This window comes from Megalops cyprinoides, chromosome 11, assembly GCF_013368585.1.
Source record: "Megalops cyprinoides isolate fMegCyp1 chromosome 11, fMegCyp1.pri, whole genome shotgun sequence".
Lineage (NCBI taxonomy): Eukaryota > Metazoa > Chordata > Actinopteri > Elopiformes > Megalopidae > Megalops > Megalops cyprinoides.
In genome coordinates this window covers 24529331-24551775 of record NC_050593.1, presented here as the reverse complement: position 1 = coordinate 24551775, position 22445 = coordinate 24529331, and the positions used below count along the sequence as shown (strand labels likewise).

Sequence of the window (22445 nt, the reverse complement as noted above, 5' to 3'; positions counted from 1 at the left end):
TAAAAGCCCTAAGTGTATTTTCTTCAATAGCATTGGATTGATTGTTTTTGCTGGCTGTCGCATGCCAAGATCTGCCTTTCAAGTTTATATATTTTACAGATCTGTGTTTCTTAAGTATCCATGTGTTCATAGCTGATTATTTTTGGGGAATTCATGCTGGGCCAATCCACTATTTATAAAGATCAGTGAGTCCATGCATTATTCTTGGCAACATGATGCCTTTAAATGTGCCCTGTATTTTCACTGAGGACCTGTGATATTCTGGGCTACATCTGAATATTGTCTACCTTTTTTACATTCTGAGAGAGAGAGCCTTTAGTGGGAAAACAGTAGGGGATTTATATAAATCTAGCAGGATGTTTTAGATCACATTGCGCCCATGTTGTCATTCAATATTCAAGGGCACCTTTTAACTCCAAAGCTCTTCCGAAGCCTCTCAGGAACAGGCTGTTTCCACAGTTTTTCCAAAAAGTATGTGTTTCACCTCACAGCACATGCAAGCGCACACACACAATACTCAGACCTCACTCGGCGCAAAGCAGAACTCCTCTCAGTTCTCTAGGTCATTCTCCTGGGTCGAAAACCTGGGGAGAGGAGGTGTCTGCTCACCTGGAGTGGAGTGCGGGGAATACCAAGTGAAAACAATATGTTTGTTATCTACTGCAGGTTTGGTTACACTTAGAACATCAAATAAGTAAATCAATATACGGAATGACTCACTGTTGATCTGGATCAACCCCAAAAGAGAAGATAACTGATTATACACATACAAGATCTTGGCTAAATACTCTGGCCTTCTGATGTAAATTCAATTTGAGTAAAAGAGATAAGGTAGTTTTTCTATGTATTAGTATCCCACTTCTCTAGACCATATTCCGGAAAGCCTTTTTGGCACATGTGGGTCAGCCAGATGTATGTTTGAACCCAGGGCTTCTTAGTGGCTGAGACTGGATAGCTTTGGCCCACTGCGGGTTCACTCTGGCAGAGGGAGATTGGTTGCCGCTGGTTACCAGGTTGGGCTGGATCAGGAAAAGCCTGCCTTCAGAAAACTGCTGGCATGGTGCCCGTTCCCCAGGCAAGGGCACTCTGCCAGGCAAGGAATCTCGCTGAGGAGATCCTGTTTTTTATCTGTGCTGTAGAAGTAGGTAGATTCTCCCATCAGTCCAGCAGTGTTGCTACTCAGCATGGAATACCCTGACCTCAGCTGACTAATGCTTCCACTGTCTGTGTGAGAAAAGAAAAAAGGTGGCTATACTGACCGGTAATTACGTCAACCAGGTTGTTTTTTTATAAATAAATTTTGAATTCAATTCATTTTTCCCCACTGTTGAATTTAATTTTATTTTTTCACTCTTAGAGCACAGTGGCAGCTCTATGATGTATATCCTCTGTGTAAGAAAATGCTTAGACTGCATCTTATGTTGTACCATTTTTGTATTGGGGTTCTCGATTTCCTTATGTCACTAACCTCATTAAAATGTATGCAATTGAATTGGCACAACCACCACATTTCTGGATGAACTGCACCAGAGAGGAACCTATTTCCTTGCAGTGCTTGAAGCAGGATTCTGTAAAGGATTTCACATCTGCATTTGCCAAGGATTTCTGAAGGAGCTTACTGAAGTGATGTAAAATGCTGTCCAAAATCAGGCAGTATTTCCACACTTTTGACTAAAAACCCCTCTCTTTCCTCTTTTTGTGTCCTGTCTCAAATCCTTGCACATCCAGGGGCCTGCAATCAAGCACTAGATTTCCTGTAATTTGCCTGATATTTTGCCACTTCAAGGCAACTTCAAACTGTCTTCATTTTCTGATTTGTGTCTCCTAAACAACAGTATTATGTAGATATAAGGCACGACTAATACAGCATCCAGCAGACCTTGCAAACTAGCTGGATACGCTGTATACTCAAAGATAACCTGGACATATGGGTGGGGATCAAGTGAAGCTGAAGTAATTGGCTTTGTTGCAAACCTTGTTGGTGGGCGCCAGATTCATTAGCAAGAAGGGAGAGAGCGGGAAGGGAAAAATCCGCGGCTCCTCCGTCACACTGCCTGATTCCCTCCGCTTGACAGACCAATTAGTGCTTCTCGGAATGTCATACTGCAGCAGTCAACAAGCAAGGGGCCAACATTACAAGCTGCAGGACAGGAAACATGAAAAAAAAACAGCTTTCTGTAAAACTCCTCAGTTTAAAAAATCAACAGGCATATAATGTGGTGGCTGGTTCAAAAGATAACATTTATAACTTTGTATATCAAGCCAAGGAAAAGAATAAATTGCCTGCTGTATCTTACTGGGTTTAGAAAACATAGTGAAAATGTCTAGACCTTACCCCCTAATCCCATGGAGGGCCTCACTGGCCTGTGGCCTCAGGGACTAGTCTGCAATTGTTATTTGGTAAGTGATAGTGCCATGGAAAACAGACATCTGCACTCTAACAGTGTATAACGCATCCTTGAATTCCACTAAATAATGTGTTTGCTCAGCAATTATCCTTGAACAGTGTGAGATCTCCCATGCCTTATATAGCTTATATATAACATATCGCCCCTTCATATCACCATTTGAATACGAACAGTACTTCATTTCCAAGTGTCTTGAGCATAACAGGGGGTTAAAATCTAATTTTATGGATCCAGGTAAAGTTACCCAGTTCCATACAGCCTCCATACACAGTGAACAGGCATTTCTGAATCACTCTATAGAAAACTTGGCAAAGTCCTTCATGATAACTCCAGTCTGTCCTTCCCTGTCCAGTTCAGTGATCAGAAATGAAGGTGAACTAGAACTACAGTATTTGCAGGTCTTATGAAGCCAGTTTGATGGCTTGGTTGCCTGTGTTAAAGTTCATTTGTGATATGATTATTCTACCAGGATTCAAAACTGGTATGACTTCTGTAGTGCACATACCTGTCTTTCCAAAGATGATAACCTTATAAATACCAGAACATACAGGAACCTTATACATCACTGGAAGATATGTAGGTTAAGTAAAAGTAATATATTTTTCAAGAATGTCAAAGTATGACACATACAGGGGGTAGCCAAAATAATAGAGACACCAAATGAAAAAAGGACCCATTTAAATGAAGTAAATCACAAAGGGAGCCTACACAAGCATTCCATATTAATGTAAGCACTAATTACCAATATATTACCACTATAAAAAGACTTCAAAATCAAAACTTTAATATGTGAGTTTCTTAAGCTACAAGAAAGATTTATCAGATTTTTAAAGATGTCAAGCTGTTGGGGCCTGAATTGCAGGGGTGTCAGTTCCAGAAATTGCAAAATTATTTGATTTGTCATATCACCATCCTCACCAGATCTATACATCATTGAATGTTTATAGGAAAATCTAGGACACAGAGTGCAGAAGGCCTTTCTTCCTTAAGAATGGTCCAATATCCCACTAGAAACAGTTCAACTTGAATCACAACATTCCAAGAAGGAAAGGGCAGCCCAACATGTTATAAGTTAATAGATATTCATATATTGTTTGGTGCTTCCATTATTTTGTCTATCCCCTGCTTATGAGGAAAAAGCTCTGTGTACTGCTGGTGCTGTCACATCTCATGCATATGTTGTAGAACAGCGTTTCTCAAACCTCTCCTGGAGTACCCCCTGCCCTGCATGTTTTAGATCTCTCCCTGCTCCAACACAGCTGATTCAAATGATCCACTCGTTATAAACTCCTGAAGCTGCTTAATAACAAACTGATCATTTGAATCAGCTGTGTTGGAGCAGGGAGAGATCTAAAACCTGCAGGGCAGGGGGTACTCCAGGAGAGGTTTGAGAAACGCTGTTGTAGAATGCACGTCTGTATTTCATACTAGAAAAAATCTATTGAAAAATTACAATCTCAGTTCAATGCATTACATGCGTACTGTCACCTGATTCTTGATGTGTAACTCATTAATGGTGCTCTGATAACAAGGTGGCTAAGCCAGTAAGATCTGTTTAGAAATGACAGGTTTGGTCAATTCTTCCTGACTCAGAGTATGGACCTAAATGATATCGCAAGGCTGTTGCACCTTGTTCTACCTGTACATTGATTACCCAAGTTCCTGACATTATTAATAATGGCAATACTTTAACTTTGTGTATTTACATACATGATGTAATACATTCTTTATTTCACAGTGTATCACACATTCCTTTCTCACAATTGCATGTCTGTGAGACATCATAAGCAGTGTCCCTGTGGGCATAGTAGACATATATTATTATATTATTTGACATAATATAATTGAGGAATATTAAAGTCAGAGAAAATGTGATTGTTTCAAATAAAAGAGTGAAAAACATTTTTAAGTGTCCCCAAACAGGTGATACAACAACCACTCAAGATTCATTAGTCATGACACAGTACCACAGAAATTATATCACTTTAACACGTTAAAAGCATTACAAGAATAAAAAAATATTTTTATATCCAGTAAAATATTATATGCACACAGGATTCTGTGATTGCTCAGGTGGTGGAGGAGGATATGTCATGGACTACAGAAACATCTAGGAATTGAACTGCTGCCACCAAGTGGTGAGTTTGGTACTGCTTAAATACCTTTTCAAACATGCTATAAACATGCTGGGGATTTGACAGCTTTCAAAAGCAGGCTTTATCCCCACAGAGGCTAATGATACTGCCTCAACCCCAAGCACTCTAAACCCTCTCATGTGCATGTGTCTATATATAGATAATATCTCATTTTCAAAACTTTAAAACCATTTGATTTGTTCATTTGTTATTTATTCATGTTATTTATTTTTTGTTCATGCTTCCTTCAGTCCCTTGTGAAGTTGTGATTATACTTGATAGGTTATTGTGTTCAGGGAGCCTCTGCCAGCTCGCTTGATAATGGTTATTATGCTAATATGAGAATATCCCTACAGCATCTGCATATTTTGATATTGTTTTATGTGAAAGGGGATTAAAGCCAATTTCAAAATGCTGGCCAGATTGTCAGTAGGTCTCTTTCTCACCGAACAAGGCCAGCTACAATAGTAGTACAAAGGCTGGCCGAAAGTCAAGATTTTTCCTGCAGTAGAGTGCTTCGTTGTGGCTGCCTTTCCACGCCGGGCCCAAAGACCAAGCATTCTGGATCAGGAACTAGAGTGAGGACCACGAATGCAGGGACCCCTGGTATTTCCATCGTCTTTCCAAAATGAGAACTCTGGCCCCTTACGTCACACATGATCCCGCAGAAGCAAAGGCAGAACACTGACGCTGCAGCTTTAACCACGGGGCTTAAATGACTCAGCTGAGGAAATCCCTGATGCTGGATCTTGAAGATGGTATTCATAGGATCTAGGGACTAAACCACACATACGGGCAAAGAGCTGTGTGATTAACGGAATTTTCCACATCTACTTCATTTGACTGTTTAATTCAGTTATATATATATATATATATATATATATATATATATATATATATATATATATATATATATATATATATATATATATTCGTGAAACCTGACGTAAATACACCAGAACACAAATTAAAATAATAGCGTTAGAAACTCAGTGTGTTTGTGATTTTGGTCGACCAGCATCATTTCTCAAAAAAGTCATCAATCTGCAGTCCACTGAAAGCATAAAAGGGGGGGGGGGGGGGGGGGGGAAGCGAATGTGGATTGTTTCGTATCTTTGTTCTTACGTTACGTATTTCTTCCATGATGTATGTCAGGATGTCAGGAGTTATATCATTACGGCAAAACATCCATTTTTCAGATTAATGAAAAAAAAAATCACAATTTATCTATTTTGCAAAAGGGTAACATTATTTTTTGCTTCAGTATTAAGGTATGTATCCGTATTAAATCAAACAAAGGAAGTGCATTCTTTTCCTGCGTATATTGGTAGCCTAACGATCTTGCAAAATATGAGGATTAGTTTGACTCAAGTTCCCATCAACCTTCATTCAAGATTACCCGGAAGAAATGGTCTCCTCCCCCTTGCACGTCCTCTTTCAGTCAGCCGGCTTTAGGTAGGAGAATTGTGACTTAACACTTCGACCAAAATCGTGTGTGAATCTCACCTTATATAACCCATCCAATGATGTGTAGTCCCTGTAATTGCACAACGAAACTCCAGAAACATATTAATCCTTCAGTTGAAGTTTAAGATTGTAAATTTTACCAACACAACCTTTGTTTCGCTACCGACTCAGGGCAGTCCTCTTGAGATGTGCAGTGATCCGAGATTTCACTTGTCCTGTTAGCTGACAGCACTCATTTACTTGCGTAGAACATTTCAAAGCTGTGCTTTCGTTTTATACAACTGACTAGTTTGTCTTAGGTGATTACATTTCCAAATGGGCATATTTTATGCTTGAATTACCAGTTAACCACAGTGTTGGACCTAGCTTGCTAACTTATCTACCAGAAACGTGGGTAAAATCGCAACATTTCTCATTTAAGCTTGCATACTTAGTTAGCAACTCGCCTAACACCTGACATGTACTTATTAGCGACCGCCCTGAGTATTGCTGCTGTATAAATGTAGCTTTGCTGGACCATTTCCTGCTGCACAGCTGATTGCCGCTTCCGTTTGTTGTCAACGTTCCACGTGGACAGTACATAAAGGATCAGTGTCAAGCGAGCTATCTGTTCTGAAATGAAATTTTGGTGTTTCGTACAGTGTCAGTGCTGTTGAGAATTAAGGATGTCTTAACTTTGTAGAAGGCCGTCACAATGTGTGAAAACAGCATTGTTAAACGAGTGCAAGATGGCTTTTTGATGTACTGGCTCTGTGGCTTCTGGTGCTAACTTCCATTCAACTTCTATTCTGTTCAGACCACAATGGGACGTGTAATCAGGGGCCAGAGAAAGGGGGCAGGCTCCGTCTTCAAAGCCCATGTCAAGCACAGGAAGGGTGCTGCTAAACTCCGGCATATTGACTTTGCTGAACGCCATGGCTATATCAAGGGGATTGTGAAGGTGAGATGAATAAAAACTGTTGTACAAATATGGTGAGGTAGTGTGTGCTCCTATTAACTACGAATTGGCTGTGTGTGTGTGTTATTCGCTCTTAGGATATCATTCATGACCCTGGCCGTGGAGCCCCCCTGGCCAAGGTGGTCTTCCGTGACCCCTACAGGTTCAAGAAGAGGACGGAGCTGTTCATCGCTGCTGAGGGCATCCACACTGGCCAGTTCATCTATTGCGGCAAGAAGGGTAAGGGGAAGCCATGTACCATTTAAACTGTGATGGGGAACTTCGCTCCGCTTCCCCACAGAGAACACTTTCAGATACAGATGTCTTGAAGATGTAAATTGATTTGATTCTCCAGTGTACGGCTGAGAGATCTTTTAAACAGAACTGAGGATTGTGGTGAGTTGTGATGTTTTTGTGTTATCTCATGAATGGGCAGAAGAGGAGTGAATAGACAGAATTGCAGGGGCCCCTACTGGCTCATTGGCAAGGCATTTGTCTCGACGTCTGACTGACCCCAACAGATTGAGTTTAAAACTGGCTGTGTCATGAGCCAACTACGGCTGATCGGGAGCTAATAGTGGCAGAATAAAGTTGCCTTTTTTCCACCGGTGATAGGGATGGCTACGCTGGCCAGGGTTCCTTTATCTCATCCTCCAGGTTGTTTCATGTTTCTCAGATGATGTCACCGGAGTAGTGCCTGTCTTTAAAAGTTGGTGCCCATTTCACTGTGGTACACTGGGACATTTAGTTTGAAAATCGGCTGTTGGCTGCATCAAGCACCTAGGAGGATTGCATTTGTCTCATTTCAGCACACCTGCACAAGGACAGAGGTTTTTGCAGTAAATATGTAAAAAGTAAATACTGTTGGCAGCATGGGAGGGTATTGGAGGAATGCGTTTGTTTTGTTTCAGCACTCCTGCATGACTACAGGAATGTTGTCGCAAGTAAGATGATCCTAATGTGCGCTTAGCAATTCCGAAAAGTAGGTTTGCATGAACTGGAAAAAGTGCTCAAAAAATGCAGCAAGAGGCTGCAATGAAGACAAGCCAAAATGCCAAATTTGGGTGAGAGAGAGAGACTGCAGCAGCCAAACACGACAAAATAGTGGCAGTGTGTAGTGTAAATCAAGCATCTAAATCAGGTTTGGTGCTGGCATGAAGTAGTTAAGTGACACCCTGCTTAGGCCATTGTGGCTCTAGTAAAAGATATTTTACCACCTGCAGTGATATTTGCTGGCAGTGTTGTTTAAAAATTGTGGTATTGAAAGTGGTTTCCAGATTCTCACATTTCATGGCTTCCAGCTCTGAATTTCAGAAAAACATAGACAGATTTTTAGATTAAATGGGTAGCTGTGTTAAAAGCTAGAAATTAATAAATGAATGTGGACAAAAGATACTGAATCACTACCACTTTGCTGTATTGCTAAAGCTGTTGTAGCAGGGGTAGCTTTCTAGCGAACATGAGGCCGTTTGTGTAATTTTACTCAGGTAGCTTGTGATCTCAGAAAACTAAGTTCAATCATTTTTTACTGTCGAGCTGTACCCGGTCAGAGCTAATGAAGCTTATTGGCCGTCCTGCAGCGCAGCTGAACATTGGTAACGTGCTGCCTGTGGGGACCATGCCCGAGGGTACCATCATCTGCTGCCTGGAGGAGAAGCCCGGCGACCGCGGCAAGCTGGCCCGCGCGTCCGGCAACTACGCCACCGTCATCTCCCACAACCCCGAAACCAAGAAGTCCAGAGTCAAGCTGCCCTCTGGCTCCAAGAAGGTTATCTCCTCTGCGAACAGGGCTGTTGTCGGTGAGGACTTTGCTCATCATTCTTGAGTGTGTAGAGGTTACTTCCTTCAGAAAAAAACTATAACTTACAAGTGTGTTAATAAAGTCACAAGTTTAATTTTTTTTCTAAACTGGTCAGCTTTGTTTTCTGTTGCATGCTTTGTAAGAGTCATCTGAATAGCCACGTGTCCCCTGGTGAGTTGGAAACTTTGAGCGCACAGACTGTTAAAGCAAAAAGTTTCTGGATCTAAATGGAATGTGCAAGGTGCTTTGTGTGCCAGTTTTGTGCATAATATTTTAATGTTTGTGATTAGCTGGTAATGTGCAAATTGAGATTGTGACAGCTTTGGCACTTTTACCACTACATCTCTGCTAGCTTGCTAATAATGATGGAATCAAAGGAGATATTAATAGGGACTCCCAAGTGGCTCCCTCCGTAATGGTTCTCATTCTGAGCATAGACTGAGCCTTACTGCCCAAGACTGTGTATTGTAGTTCTAAACAGTTACCATGCTAAATGCATGTAATGTAATGTAATGTAACATTCAAAATCTTGCACCAGAAGTCATGAACCCATCTGCAGAGTCAGACACTTTCATGCTTTTTGAACCCAGTCGCCTGATTCTTGATGTGTAACTCGTTAATGGTGCTCTGATAACAAGGTGGTGAAGCCAGCAAGATCTGTTTAGAAATTGCAGGTTTGGCCAGTTCTTCCTGACTCAAGAGTATGGACCTAAATGATATCGCAAGGTTGTTGCACCTTGTCCTACCTGTACAGTTATTACCCAAGTTCCTGACGTTATTAATAATGGCATATTAGGTTCAGTTAGTTTTATTGCTCATGCATAACAAGGTCCCTGTACCACTGTTTGAGTGACAGAAGTATTCCTTGAGAATGACGCAGTAAAAAAAGGAAATAATGACATTGAGTTTCGCCTTAAAGCAAAAAAAAATCATGTGCCTCACTCCTTTGAACCACAGAATGTTCATTATCTCGTCTAATATTATTTTCTGATGAAAATGTAAGCTGACAGAGAACAGGAGCCCTGTAAGAGAGTTGCTCTCCTATGGAAACACTGAAAAAAACAAATATTTTTCAGTTGGAATCATCTCAAAATGTGAAGAAAATTTGTGGTGGATTTTCCAGTTTGCAGCACAGGTGTTCATTGAGGCGATATAATCTGAGCCACAGTATGTGTATGGCTTGTTATTAATGTGTTTGTGCGGTTCTCAGGTGTGGTGGCAGGTGGTGGTCGCATTGACAAGCCCATCCTGAAGGCAGGCCGGGCCTACCATAAGTACAAGGCCAAGAGGAACTGCTGGCCTCGTGTCCGGGGTGTGGCCATGAACGTAAGTCTGATAATTGTAGTTGTTTCTTGCATACAGTAAAACAATGTACATGTCTGGAGTATATTCTTGTGAGATGAAGGAATCAGCGATGAGGCTGTTGCTTAGTTGCTGACCTCTGACCCTCTGTCCCCCCCTTAGCCTGTTGAACATCCCTTCGGTGGTGGTAACCATCAGCACATCGGCAAGCCCTCCACCATCAGGAGGGATGCGCCCGCCGGTCGCAAGGTCGGTCTCATCGCTGCCCGCCGCACCGGCAGACTGCGCGGAACAAAGACTGTCCAGGAGAAGGAAAATTAGTGAGAGTTTCAGAATAAAAAAACCTTCCAAAAAAGCTGGCTGATCTTCTGGGTCTTTTTCTGGCTTGCTGATTTATTTAAGAGTTATGTGCACTGGTGGATCAAATTGTAATTTGGAGCATGTTGCAGGATGCAAGCTTCTCTTAGTTTACAGAAATGAAAGCTTTAAGCAGCCAATTTCTGAACACCCTGTGTGTGGGGTCTTGATGTCTTCCTGAGCACAAGAAAGAGGTATTATTTGCTTAGCAGTTACTGCAGTGTAGTGCAATCTGCATAGCTTAGTGTTTATACAGTTGGAGCAAGGAGGACTGGTAGTGTGTGAGGAATAGGATGCCTTACTCTTTACCTGGGGATCAAAGCTGCAGCTGCGAGCATTAAAATGTATTGAGGAAAGTGAATAATCTTTTAAGTTAACTGGAAAAATACCGAAGCATAATAAATTCAAAATGAGTGGTAGCATTACAGAACAAAATCTTGTTCAAGGTGTGCAGCAGAGGTTTTGGTCATTAACCATTATATAAATTCATTGACAGTGTGGTCACTAGAGGGAGCCCTCAATCCAAAAACAGTATCTCAAAAATCATTGAAATTGAAATTACAAATAAAAATGTGCTTCTGTAAGGAATGAACATTAATATTGCATGTGTTATGAATCTTTCATCTGATAGAGGGCCTAGAGTAGGCGAGGACATGTGTGGAATACAACAGTGCTGTGCCAGTGTCAGATGCTGACACGTACTGCTATATTAATAATTCTGTAATATTGATTCACAGTGGTACACCGTACCCCTGCCTTGGTGCCAGGGTCAGGGCCTGTAGCAGTCCGGTACAGGTGACACTTCATTTAATCACATGTCATTCAGAATAGTGCAAGCCTCTGAGGAGACATTGCCCACTCAGCCTATTTCTAACATGGCTCCCTTTTATTACCTGTCTACATATGCAGTCAAGGTGATGCGGCTCTTGCCAGTTATTTCGCAGTCTCCGCTGAGGCCCAATTTCCTGAGCTCACAGCCACAGCAGTTGATCAGCGACTGGCAGCAACAACACAGAAAGCTGAGAACATCATGCCCGTGAAGTACAAAAATATTAGTGCCTTCTGGTCCTGTCCCCAATGTCAGGGGACAAATAGCTTCAGACCTATACCTGGATTTTGTTTAAAGATATATTTCCTGTGCTAAGAACCTTAAGCCTAGTCAAAAATGGCCATTCTAGCATTATGATGATCCGAGTTATACCGTCCAAGTATACGAAGGTTTGGGACCAATATTCTGATCTGGTGACTGTATTCTCTGGACCCCAGTCTGATAGAGCACGTGCAACTCAAACTCAATACAGAAGTTTAAATTCATATACCAAGAAATCTGAAGGAGCTGGAGAAATTCTACCAGGAGAGGTCAGAAATCCTACAGATGTGCCTGAACATCAATACAGGCTATAGGAAATGCCCCCATGTCATCGAAGTCAAAAATATGATGCACTGTGGGACTGAATGCATTTTGAAAACCATTTAAGTATTAGTAGGATGTACTGTGGCTCCATGTGTTGGCAATGCAGCAAAACTGCATGCCATTTATTAATGCAAAATCTTCACTTGCATTTCATTATCGCTTATTAATGCAGAGGCCACTGCATCAATCAAGGATCATCTTATGCAATACTCCAACTTATTCTAAATCTTATGTATTTCTAGACAATCATTTATTGTTGGTTTTTATATTCAATGAGTGGTGCTAACATCAAAACCCACACAATATATCCTGTGAAAAATTCTCTCCACGAGTGAAGGCCTATTTCTACCCTCTACCACCATTAGGAATACACAAACAAGCAGAGAGTGATTCTATTTTTTTAAGTTGTACATTTGGAGCTTATGTAAGCACACAATGACAATGCCCTCCATCAGCATTTCGCAGTTTGAATTATTACACTACATATATTCAAAACAGCCTTTTAATGCTACTTTCCACACGCCATTCAAAATGCAGGTATAGTCACAAATGGGATGGAGGCTTTAGCCATTAATGTTTTTAAAACCAACATCAGTGATAGCAGACTGGTGAGAATGAATTGTCTGTAATGCTGATGTAAGCGCACGCATTACAGTCAGAGTAGTATGACCTAGGGACAGCTAGTTTCCTTCAGCTCAAAGAAGAGTATCAACCATCCATGGTTTCTCCTTCTGATGACCCATCCAGGCACAGGAGGGATTTAACACAGCTGCTGGCCAGAGGAGAGGGGTGGAGGAAGAGGGGGGGTGGGGTCACGCTGGGATGGGGAACAGTGGAAGAGCACATACTGCAAGGCGTAATTCAAATACTATTTATTTTCATTTTTAAAGTATAATTTTACAGTGTGCTGGGTTTGTACAGTGCTCTAAGGCAGATCAAGGGATTTTTATCATCCATGCATTTTTCACAAAAAAAGCTGTATAATATTTAAAACAAAGTCAGAAGGCAATCATCTGATCCAATTAACACTTACAAAAAGACAACCAAAAGAAAAAAGTAAAAATGAAAGGAAAAATGGTAAGACCTTACAGGCTAAAACAATGAAGCATTTTTGTCCCCTGAAGGAAGAATGTGAGGAAAATGGGCTGTAGTGCATTATGGACAGGGGAAGGTTGGACCAGTCTCTGTACAAAGCCGTGGAGGTCTGCAGCGGCACACCCCTCGGGTTTCCACTGCCGCTGCAGCTCGCCTCTCCTCCTGTGGCTCCCGCTCACCCTCTGCTTCTCCCACGATGCTTTGCAATGGGTGGCAGGCTCCTCAGGCTTCCACAGCGCGGTGAAAACGACATCTATATAGGCCACTGGTTTCGTTTGGCATACTTTTCCGGCTAACCCTCGACAAATCCATGCTTTTTTCCTCCCCACACAATGTCTTCAGCACAGCAGTCAAGTCTTCTCTCTCCATGGATTTGCTGCTCCTTGCCTTTGATAATCCTTTACATTTCTTATTTTGTCTTTTTTTTTACGTGCACAAGGTATTTACAATGTACCATAAATAAAATATGAGACAGTTACAGTGTGAAGATTCCATTTTCTTTATTCTTGCTAAGGGGCGCAATGCTCTTTTGTAATATTTCTGTGCACAAAATAACCTCACAAAGTGAAAGTTCACATTGCGACGGTAGCTTCAGAATTCAACGTCACACCATGGCCAAAACAAAAGTCGGCAAAAAACAGGGCGCAGAACTCTGTACAGTCAATATCCTCTTTAAAAATAACACAAGGACAAAAATGTTCCTCTTAAATCAGATTCTACCTTTTGTGAGAAAATCAGCAAAATAATTTCTATAAAATAAAACAGCAAAATATTTAAATATAATAGGGCGGGCTGATTCTCGACTTTTGCAGGGAGTATTTGGTATTTTTGACAAAAAAACACATTCAAGTTACCAACTAAATACAGTATTTAATCATTTTCCTTTAATCCTAAAGAATGATGCTGTACTTAGCAAGACCTTTAACAGTTGCAACATGACTAACCAGCAGTTATTTATAATACAACCCTGCTTTATGGTTTCTCTAATCCCCAAGAATGAAGAGTTCTAAGACCATGCCTGCCCGCCTTCAAGTAGGACCGTGAATCGTCTGACCTCCCCCTCCTCTGGGCTGCAATGACTGGAGAGATATTAGGAATTAATCTAAACAAAAAACAAGCACACCAAGTACAGTCTATTTATGCTCCAGGCATCCTGGCATAGCAATTCATTGCATATATACTTTCCTCTCTCTTTCTAAAAGTCTTGTTTCTTAAGCTATGCACTGATTGTTCCACCAAAACTGACGGCCAAAATGTTAAATCCAAGGAATATGTGTACAATGTTGGATCCTACTGTCGTCACTGAGGTGTGAGCAAAAATCAAATACCCTCCCCACCAACTGGGGACCTCAGCTGCTGCTGTTATGGTCATATATCTTGGCTACAACACTAGTCTGGTGTGAAGCCATGCTAAATGTTACAGCGTATGTATGAACTAGAGCTTTAAAAGGACTGCATTAATACCAGAATGAGAAAGGCAAAGAGAGGTCAAAAACAATGTAACACCATCACTTTCCACATCAACAAATTGTCATTAAGTTAACCCAGCTATTTCCAATATCCCATGCAAAAACCAACTCAGATCGGAGAGTTGATTTGGCACGGTTCAAGTGGTTGACATGGATAATGCTTGTCCTTCTTGAAAGAACAAACCAAAGCTGCCCAAGGGCAGACCAAACCTCACGGCTGAGCACAGGCCATAAAGCAAAATGTATTTTTTTGTCTTTTCTTAAATATATATTATTTTTTCATCCATTTTGTTTTCAGAAATCACCAAGTCTCCTGACAGCAGACAGATAGTCTTGCTGAAGCAACCAAACAGTCAGACAGCAACATACTATGTACACCTTTGTCATTTACACTTGAGCATCAGGCCTGGTTCATTACAACATTATACGCTTTCCACTGCAGGCAGGTTATATCTCTGACAGCAATATTCTGCAGGGCAGACAGTGAATAGACTCTCCACTCCAGGTTAAATACAAAGAGTTGAGCTGTGGACAGGAAGGACCCAGAGATGCGAGGAGCTGTAAGGCCTGGTCTTGCACTTGGATCAAGTGTCTCGATGGGGGGAGATCGGATGAGGACAGGGCGGGGGTGCAGGGGGCCCTGCGTTACTCCTTGGTCTGTGCCGGGGCGACCTCCTCAGTGCCCTCCCAGTTCTCTTGTGCTCGCGGGCCCGGGCGCTGGGGATTGTTCATATGCTGTGCTGCTGGACCTGTGTATGGCTGGCCGTGTGGGTGATTATTCTGCTGAACAGACAGTCATTACTCAATGCTGTACCACTGCGAGGCACGTTAATACATAAATACACACAGTACGCACAGTTTCAGTTCCTGTTCTTCAAATTGCACTATTTCACTAGTTGCACTCCCTACACTGAACACTGGGAGAAATGTCACTCTATGGGTAGAAGAAGAGAAAAGCAGCTGACTGGAGCACTGAAGCTGGCATGGCCCGGGCCTGAGGAGGCCTAATGGGAATCACTTATGTGGCTGAGTGCATAGAAAATAGTGGGCAGTAGTTCGGCACTCCTGTGTAGACACTGCACCTGAGAAATTGGGATTACCTGCGGAAACTGTGTCCCTGGGGGGTGGGGGTATAGGGTGGTGTCTTCTGGGGGAGAGGAGTCATGGTCATCAGGAGCTTCCTGGTCATCAGGCTCCTGGTAAATAAAACATAGCACATTGGCCCCCTCATCCATCACAATACAGTGGAACAAACAACAGAATGGTCAGCTTCTCTTTTTTCAACAGTAGTTTCCATTAAACAGTGCCATGGCCAAACAATTTGTTTCAACTGGCTGTCCCCCAAAATGCATGTGTATCTGGGGAACTACAGGTAGACAAATGTTTCAAGATGTTAATACAGTACTGAACACAAAACCCTGAGTGGGTACGTAGTACCGCATGTATACAAAATGTCACGGCCAACAGACACACATCTCTGAATGGTTATGAGCTAATCATTTAAAATGTGCAACTGCAATTCTGGTCACTAGTTCTGAGGTGTCAATCATGAAGCAGGTGATTTGGTCAACTGAAATCAAATATTTTACCAGATAACAGAGTGGTAGGTGAAATTTCAACATAAAATGCATGCTATCTGCTATGTTTAGATAATCACACGGAGTACAAACATATGACAAATAGGACACAGTAAAAATGGAAAATCATATTTCTAAAACAGATGTTGAGGGGATAACACCGATTCAGAATGCAGAATACTTTTTCAATATGCTGAAAATCATGCAGGCTTGGAACAGGTACTGCACAGCTAGCTGTGGACAGCGGTTTCAGAGATGGGCAGACTAGCGCTGCCTGTAATGCTGCCACAGTGCCGTTTCTGTAGCACGTACAGTCAGGCACTCATGTTACTCTTGTATTCATTCCAGGTTAATCTTCAACCATTTACGATGAAACCGGTCACAAGATTAAGGAATGTGTGTGAATGCACATGACAGTAAGCTTTCAAAGAGGCATGTGTGTAAAGCACTTGCATTTAGCTATGTGTACAAATTATGGTCAATGCAAAAAAAGTTCCTCATTCCAAAACCATGGCATTCTAAACATGTGGGATTGAGTAAAGACAAAAATCCAAATTGACAGAATTAACCCATGACCCAAAGTAATTTTTTACATTAATGTCCTTTCAAATGGTCTCCAAAAAATGTCAGTTGGCATGAAGTAGACCATAAAATATCTGGATGCAAAATTTAACTAACAAATGCCTAAGAATCACCTTTTGTGTCTGTAGACTCAAACATGTTGTTGTGATAACACTAACAAACACTCTCAATTTGAATTTCTCAAACCAGTACCGTGGTGTCGATGCCATAAAATGATAATAAACACACTGAACACTATAGCCAAGGCTTAGAGTTTTCGATCACTTTCCGCACAGCTGTCACAATTTAAATTTGTTCAGGGGAGGACGGGAGGACGGGGGGAGGGGGGGGCAGGGCGGTGGGGGGGGTGGGACAGGTGGAGGCAGACCCTACTTTGACTAAACACACTGAGATGGAAGACCAGAGTCGGTTAGTGCTACGCCATGCCCTGTGAACACCAAGAGAACGCTGAGATGGCAAACAGTGGCAGAGGAGGCTTTCGCTGCTGGGACAAGAGTCTTACAGTGTGCTGCTGCTGTCCTGTCACCTCCCCTGGCAAAAGCCGCTGCGGCGAGGACGATTTCCGCGCAGCGTCTTCTTCAGACACCACCTCGTGCTTCGTTAAGTGACACTATTTTTGAAATGGCAGTTAATATTGCATACAAGTGTCAATAAACGATGCAAGTTGTGGATGCTTCAGTGGTTTGCTCTTTCTTTCTTTAAGTTACCATTTCAGTTGTCTGGCTCTGCCATCGGTTACCACTAGGTCAGACTGCAAACATAGCATTTTCATATATATTACACGACTCAACTGTTTGCTACTTCAGCAAATGAAAGAAAGGAGGCCATCTATCAGAAAATAAAGGGAAATAATACAAAAAACCAAGACACAAAACACCAGCAGTCAAAAAGCTTGATGAGCAAGCTATTCGATGATCATATAACTGTAAAATAACTGTCAATTTCAAGGGGGGCTAAAAGCAGCCAGAAAAATTTGAAATAAATTTATCGAAAACTCAAAGCCCTACCTATAGTAAATGATTACCATTTAAGATTTCTTGGAATGCTTTTCAACTGAAATTTCCAAAATATATCTTGCAAAACCATAATGAAAGAAACAGACTCTGTAAACTGAAACCATCACTTCAAGAGGGCACTCCAACCAAGAAAGCAGTTAGACAAACTCTACCATTTTTTTAAACAAATGGATGAAAAACTAATTCCCAGTGTTTTAAACCACTGTGCCATTACATTACGTATACATATAATTTAAGATTCAAAATAAATTCAAAAGATCATGCTCTGGATGCAAGTAAATAATTACACACTAACGATATATATACACAATACCAATAACATTACCATTTTCTCAAAATATTACATGAATAACAGCTCATTAGAGACAGAATTGATTTGAGTTGATGTAATACTCAAAGTCTGTCTTGAATACTGTAAATGACATATTTAACAGTGATCGCCAGCTGTTAAATATGAATATGAACGGTACATGCAGATTAGCTCAAGCACAGAAACTACAAAATCTTTATCTGAAATGGACAATGTGTCCTCCTAGAAAGGCATTATAACAGTTCCAGCAAAACATTACAGAAAGCCAATGAAGGCATTAGAAAAGCTCACTTCAAAAAAAGAAAAGAAAAAACAGGTACACACCGATTAATATGTTCATATGAACCCTGAAAAATTATTACATATCTGCTGTAAGAACTGAGACTCATCATGCTCTGCTGAGATGTGACAAAATAAATTCCAAAAATGTTAACTTGTATGTTAACCGAGTCCATGGTGTGTAGTATGCAGCTCAGTGAATGGGACAATGTCTGAGTGGTGGTTAGGCGTGTGAGAGTACCTCCTCGGGACACAGCTCGCAGGCCTTGGCCAGGGTCATCCTGGCGCTGTGGGAGCGCTCCAGGAAGTAGCCGTTGGACGTCTCGTTGCTCTGCACCGGCGGGGACCAGTTGTTGTAGGTGTACTGGGGGTTCCCTGTGTAGGGCCTGCGCTCCAGCTCGTCCCCCAGCCACTCCACCGCCCACGTCCACTTCCTCTTCAGGTCCCCGTTGCTCTGTTAAGATAGAGAGAACTTCATTGATCCAAAAAGGAAATTTGCCTTGCCAACACACAAACATGTTGGGAACAGAGGTATACAACCTAAAATAAACATAAAAAAATAGGAAAATAAATAGAACAATAAATACTGCAACTCTAACTGCACCATTAAAATAAGTGTGCTTCTTGCATGTATTGCACTTATACATACTTCACAAATGCAATATATATAATATATATTAACATATTGTGTTGTATATATGCTGTTCTATATATATTACACAACACAGTATGTAAGCACCCAACGAGGACACTGGAAACTGAAATCCTCTAGGCTACCATAAAATGAAGTGCTCTTCTCAAAATGGCCCCCCAATACCTGAAGGATCTGGTAGGCCACTGAGCAGTTGCTGAAAAGTGCCACCATGCACTTAATACACTGGTATGCTCTCTTCTGATAGTGGTTTTTGGAGCGCTGGATGGTATCAAACAAGCCGTCTCTGTCATCAGGGATGCCCTTCAACACGTTGTGGATCCTGGCGGGAGGTGCGAAGTTGAATCCGTTTTAGAACATCTAAAAATACTACCGTCTCCATACGGCAATGCTTCAAGTGTGTGCATGCATAGCAGCAGCGAAAGAGATCTGCACAGTCTCACCTGTGAGTCTGCCAGGAGTCCTCGATAAGCAAGATCTGCAGCAGCAAATCCAGGTAAGGCCTGAGCTCATACGTGTAGGAGTATGCCACCTGGAAACCAGAAAAACACCTTCACTGCTCATTGCTAACTTTCACGTGACTACAGGATGTATATCAAATTGCTCACCCCTGGTTCTGGTTCTGCTGATGCCTTTCAATCAACAGCTAACATAATTCTCCCCCTCGGTCCAATATAGTTTCACTGCAGTAAATTAGCCGGACTGAGCTGGAAGGGGGATGACACGGCTGTAGATGGTCAGCGTGCTGCAGACTGCAGCGAAAGCGGCCCTCACCTGCCACAGCAGCTCGCTCAGCACGGTGGAGGAGAACTGCGGGTTCTCCCAGCAGCTGAAGCGCAGCAGCTTGATGGTCTCCTCCGAGTTGCTGCAGTCCTCGATGATCTTCTTCACGTAGCTGGTGCGCACGAACAGGATCTCCGCCACCAGCTGCTGCAGGGGCATGATGGGCTGCGACAGGTTGGGGTCGCCGTACGGGTTTGGAAGAGGCGGATTACCTGCGGGAACAGGTAAGAGAACACGTAAGAGCTACTGCTCTGCTGAGTCATGCAACTGGAGGCGTTTTCGCTCTTACAGGGCAGCATGGTCTTGATCAAATCGATTCCTGAGTCCACTTAGCACTTAGCAGCTCTATCCTTCAGTAGGTATCAATGCCCTCGGCTTCAGGCTATGCCTACATGGCATGTGTGCCTGGAGATGGCTGTTAGTCAGTCAGTGGATCCTGAGCAAGGATGAGCATCTTCATTGGGCAAAGGATATTAAAACTACTACTAACCTCTCTTACTGCACTGGAGCAAAACATCTTTTTTCTCTTTTTTCTCCCAATTAGGAATTTCTAATTGTATCACTAGGAAGGTGCTCGTCTCTACAACCTTGGTAATAATTTGTGAGAGCATGCACAAACATGTGCTCTCCTCAGAAACATATGATGCCAAGCGCTGCTTCTTTTCACACCGCAGTCTCCACGCCAAACTTGGACAGACATGAGCTGGAGAAAGGCATTTCATGCATAGCTTTGTACAGGCAAACTAGAGGACACCAAATTGACCAGCAGAGGTCGCTGTTGTGCGAAGAGACGGGCAAACCCCTGGCCGACCCAACCACCCCTCTCCCTTGACAGAACAAAGCCAATTTGTTCTGCTGCTGTCGGCTCTCCGTCATTATTAGCTGATGACACGGCTGGGATTGAACTCAAGCCATGCAGCTCAAAGCAAGCGCCTTGACCAAAGAGGTACTCAGGAGCCCAAGAGCAAAGCATCTCTGACACAAAGACAGGCAGTGAGGGCCACATCCTTTCACCCGTCTGAAGCACTGCACTTTAAAACTGCGGTTTCACGAGAGCAGCTCACCGTTAATCGAAGACTGCATGCGCGATGATACATCGCAACAGCGCACCAGCTGAGACACCACAGCGTACAGCTTGCCCAGCTCAGCGTACTGGTACTTGATGGGGGGTCCGGGGCCCTCGTCCAGGGCCACCAGCATGAAGGTGGCAGGCACACTCAGCTTCAGCAGCTGCGTCTTCTCCGCCACGCCTGAAACAGAGGGACAGGGGGTCAGGCTAGGAGGCTAACCGCACCCGTGTGGGACGGAGCCGGGGGTGGGTATACGCGGCGGGGACTTACCCAGGTTGGCGTACATGACGAACAGGTTGAAGTACTGCTGGAGGTGACGCCCGTGCTCAGACACCTCCCTCCGGAGCAGGTTCAGCACCGCTCTCAGCAGGTGGTCACTTAGGCTCAAATTGTCACAGGCCTGCAACGGAGGCAAAGAGTTTCATTCACATGCTCCAACCTTCTAGGCAGCACAGAACAAAAGCAACTAGCTGCCAAGAGAACTTATGGGACCAAAGGCTGTTTGATAAAGTAAAAACCGGGGAAAATGTTTGGTTGGAGGTACCCAAGCTGCAACGTAAGGCTTCTTTACTTCATTAAAATTACAGTATTTCTGCGTATTTCATTTTTAAGTATATTGATTTTTTTCCCAAAACTTAAAGCTCCAATCAATACATATGTTAAAAAGTAATTAAAGGTAAACCATAGATGACTGCGTCTCTGTGAAAAGCCTTTACTGTTCTTTGGCAGCAGACCCACTAATGTTATAGTATAACAATACATTTGCAAGTTTCATGGTTTTTATACTAAAAGCATTCTTCTGAAGAGCTACGATGGCTAAGACCTCCAATTAAATGCACTATTCCAGCTCATCTGTGCTCATGGCACGGTCACCTCTTTCCGCCGTACCTGACTGGAAGGTCCTGGAGAGGCAACCGGTGAAGGGCAGGGTCCATCTTGCAGGGAGAAGTGTGCGATGAAGACGATGAGCTTGGCGAAGGCACCCCTCACCTCCGCGCTGGGGCACTCCAGCAGGTACTCGGAGAAGCGGTTGGTGTAGGCGAAGAGGACGTTGTGTGCAAACCAGTAGCGTACATTCTTACTGTGGCGAAGGAGGATGCAGAGAGCATCATACCTGAGGACGGGAGGCAGACGGCTCAATGGCACCATCATCCGACACTCCCACAGGGCACAGCAATCACAAGCGCGAAAGCCCAAAGGCACTCACCAGTCACTGGCTGGGCCACGGACTATTTTCTTTGTGTGGAATCCTGTGCTAAACAGGAATCTAGCAGCAAGCTGAATACTTATCATAGCTATTTCTTCTGCTTCGGGCAAAAGATGATCTTGTCCTAATTAGAACCACAAATACAAATGGTTAAGAAATGGAGTAATTTCTCATCATCTTGATCATTAATAAAAGCAAAAGGAATCTTATCCGGCCAATTTACAGCACAGTGCTTCTGTAAAGAGGACTATTACTATAATAATCCCATTACCATTCTAGTCTAGTCTATACTATACATTCAGGTGACATTCAATAAAGTATGAAGGCCAAATTTTCTGACCTGGCCTAGGACATGTATTTGTTGCTGAGCATTACAAAAAGGCCAGTTATGATGAGTCATGCACACACAAACACACACCCCTTTTTAAGAGATCTGTGGGTTTACATAAACAGCCGAGAGTTTGTTTTCAAAGACAGTAAATTCAGATTTGACTCCATCAGTAATGCACTGGCACATGTTAGCTTGCAGCTGTTAAAGGTGCAGTTTATAACAGCAGAGATGTCATCTGCAGTGATGTTCAGTC

At 42.6% G+C, this 22445-nt stretch overlaps 2 protein-coding genes across 8 annotated transcripts in view; one reads left to right on the top strand and one right to left on the bottom strand.

Moving 5' to 3' along the window:
* The first annotated feature begins 6777 nt into the window (after positions 1-6777).
* On the top strand, positions 6778-10405 carry LOC118785634 (60S ribosomal protein L8). The gene is made up of 5 exons (XM_036540451.1): positions 6778-6950; positions 7046-7187; positions 8528-8746; positions 9959-10074; positions 10213-10405. Exons 1-5 carry the CDS (start codon positions 6813-6815, stop codon positions 10369-10371), a joined length of 774 nt encoding a protein of 257 aa, XP_036396344.1. The 5' UTR covers positions 6778-6812; the 3' UTR covers positions 10372-10405.
* A 2322-nt stretch (positions 10406-12727) lies between these two features.
* Positions 12728-22445, bottom strand: part of LOC118786272 (probable ubiquitin carboxyl-terminal hydrolase FAF-X) — a 47465-nt gene continuing 37747 nt past the window's right edge. For 2 of the 7 annotated variants that reach the window (XM_036541397.1, XM_036541400.1), the window contains exons 36-46: positions 21862-21985; positions 21543-21768; positions 20925-21054; positions 20649-20834; positions 19576-19796; positions 19245-19333; positions 18967-19123; positions 18391-18603; positions 17047-17154; positions 15486-15581; positions 12728-15168 (exon numbers count right to left, since the gene is read on the bottom strand). In XM_036541397.1, coding sequence (XP_036397290.1) covers positions 15031-15168; positions 15486-15581; positions 17047-17154; positions 18391-18603; positions 18967-19123; positions 19245-19333; positions 19576-19796; positions 20649-20834; positions 20925-21054; positions 21543-21768; positions 21862-21985 — 1688 coding nt within the window. In that variant the 3' untranslated portion in view covers positions 12728-15030. The remainder of the gene's footprint in view (positions 15169-15485; positions 15582-17046; positions 17155-18390; positions 18604-18966; positions 19124-19244; positions 19334-19575; positions 19797-20648; positions 20835-20924; positions 21055-21542; positions 21769-21861; positions 21986-22445) is intronic. The other 5 variants (XM_036541401.1, XM_036541403.1, XM_036541402.1 and 2 more) reach the window with 3 other exon arrangements.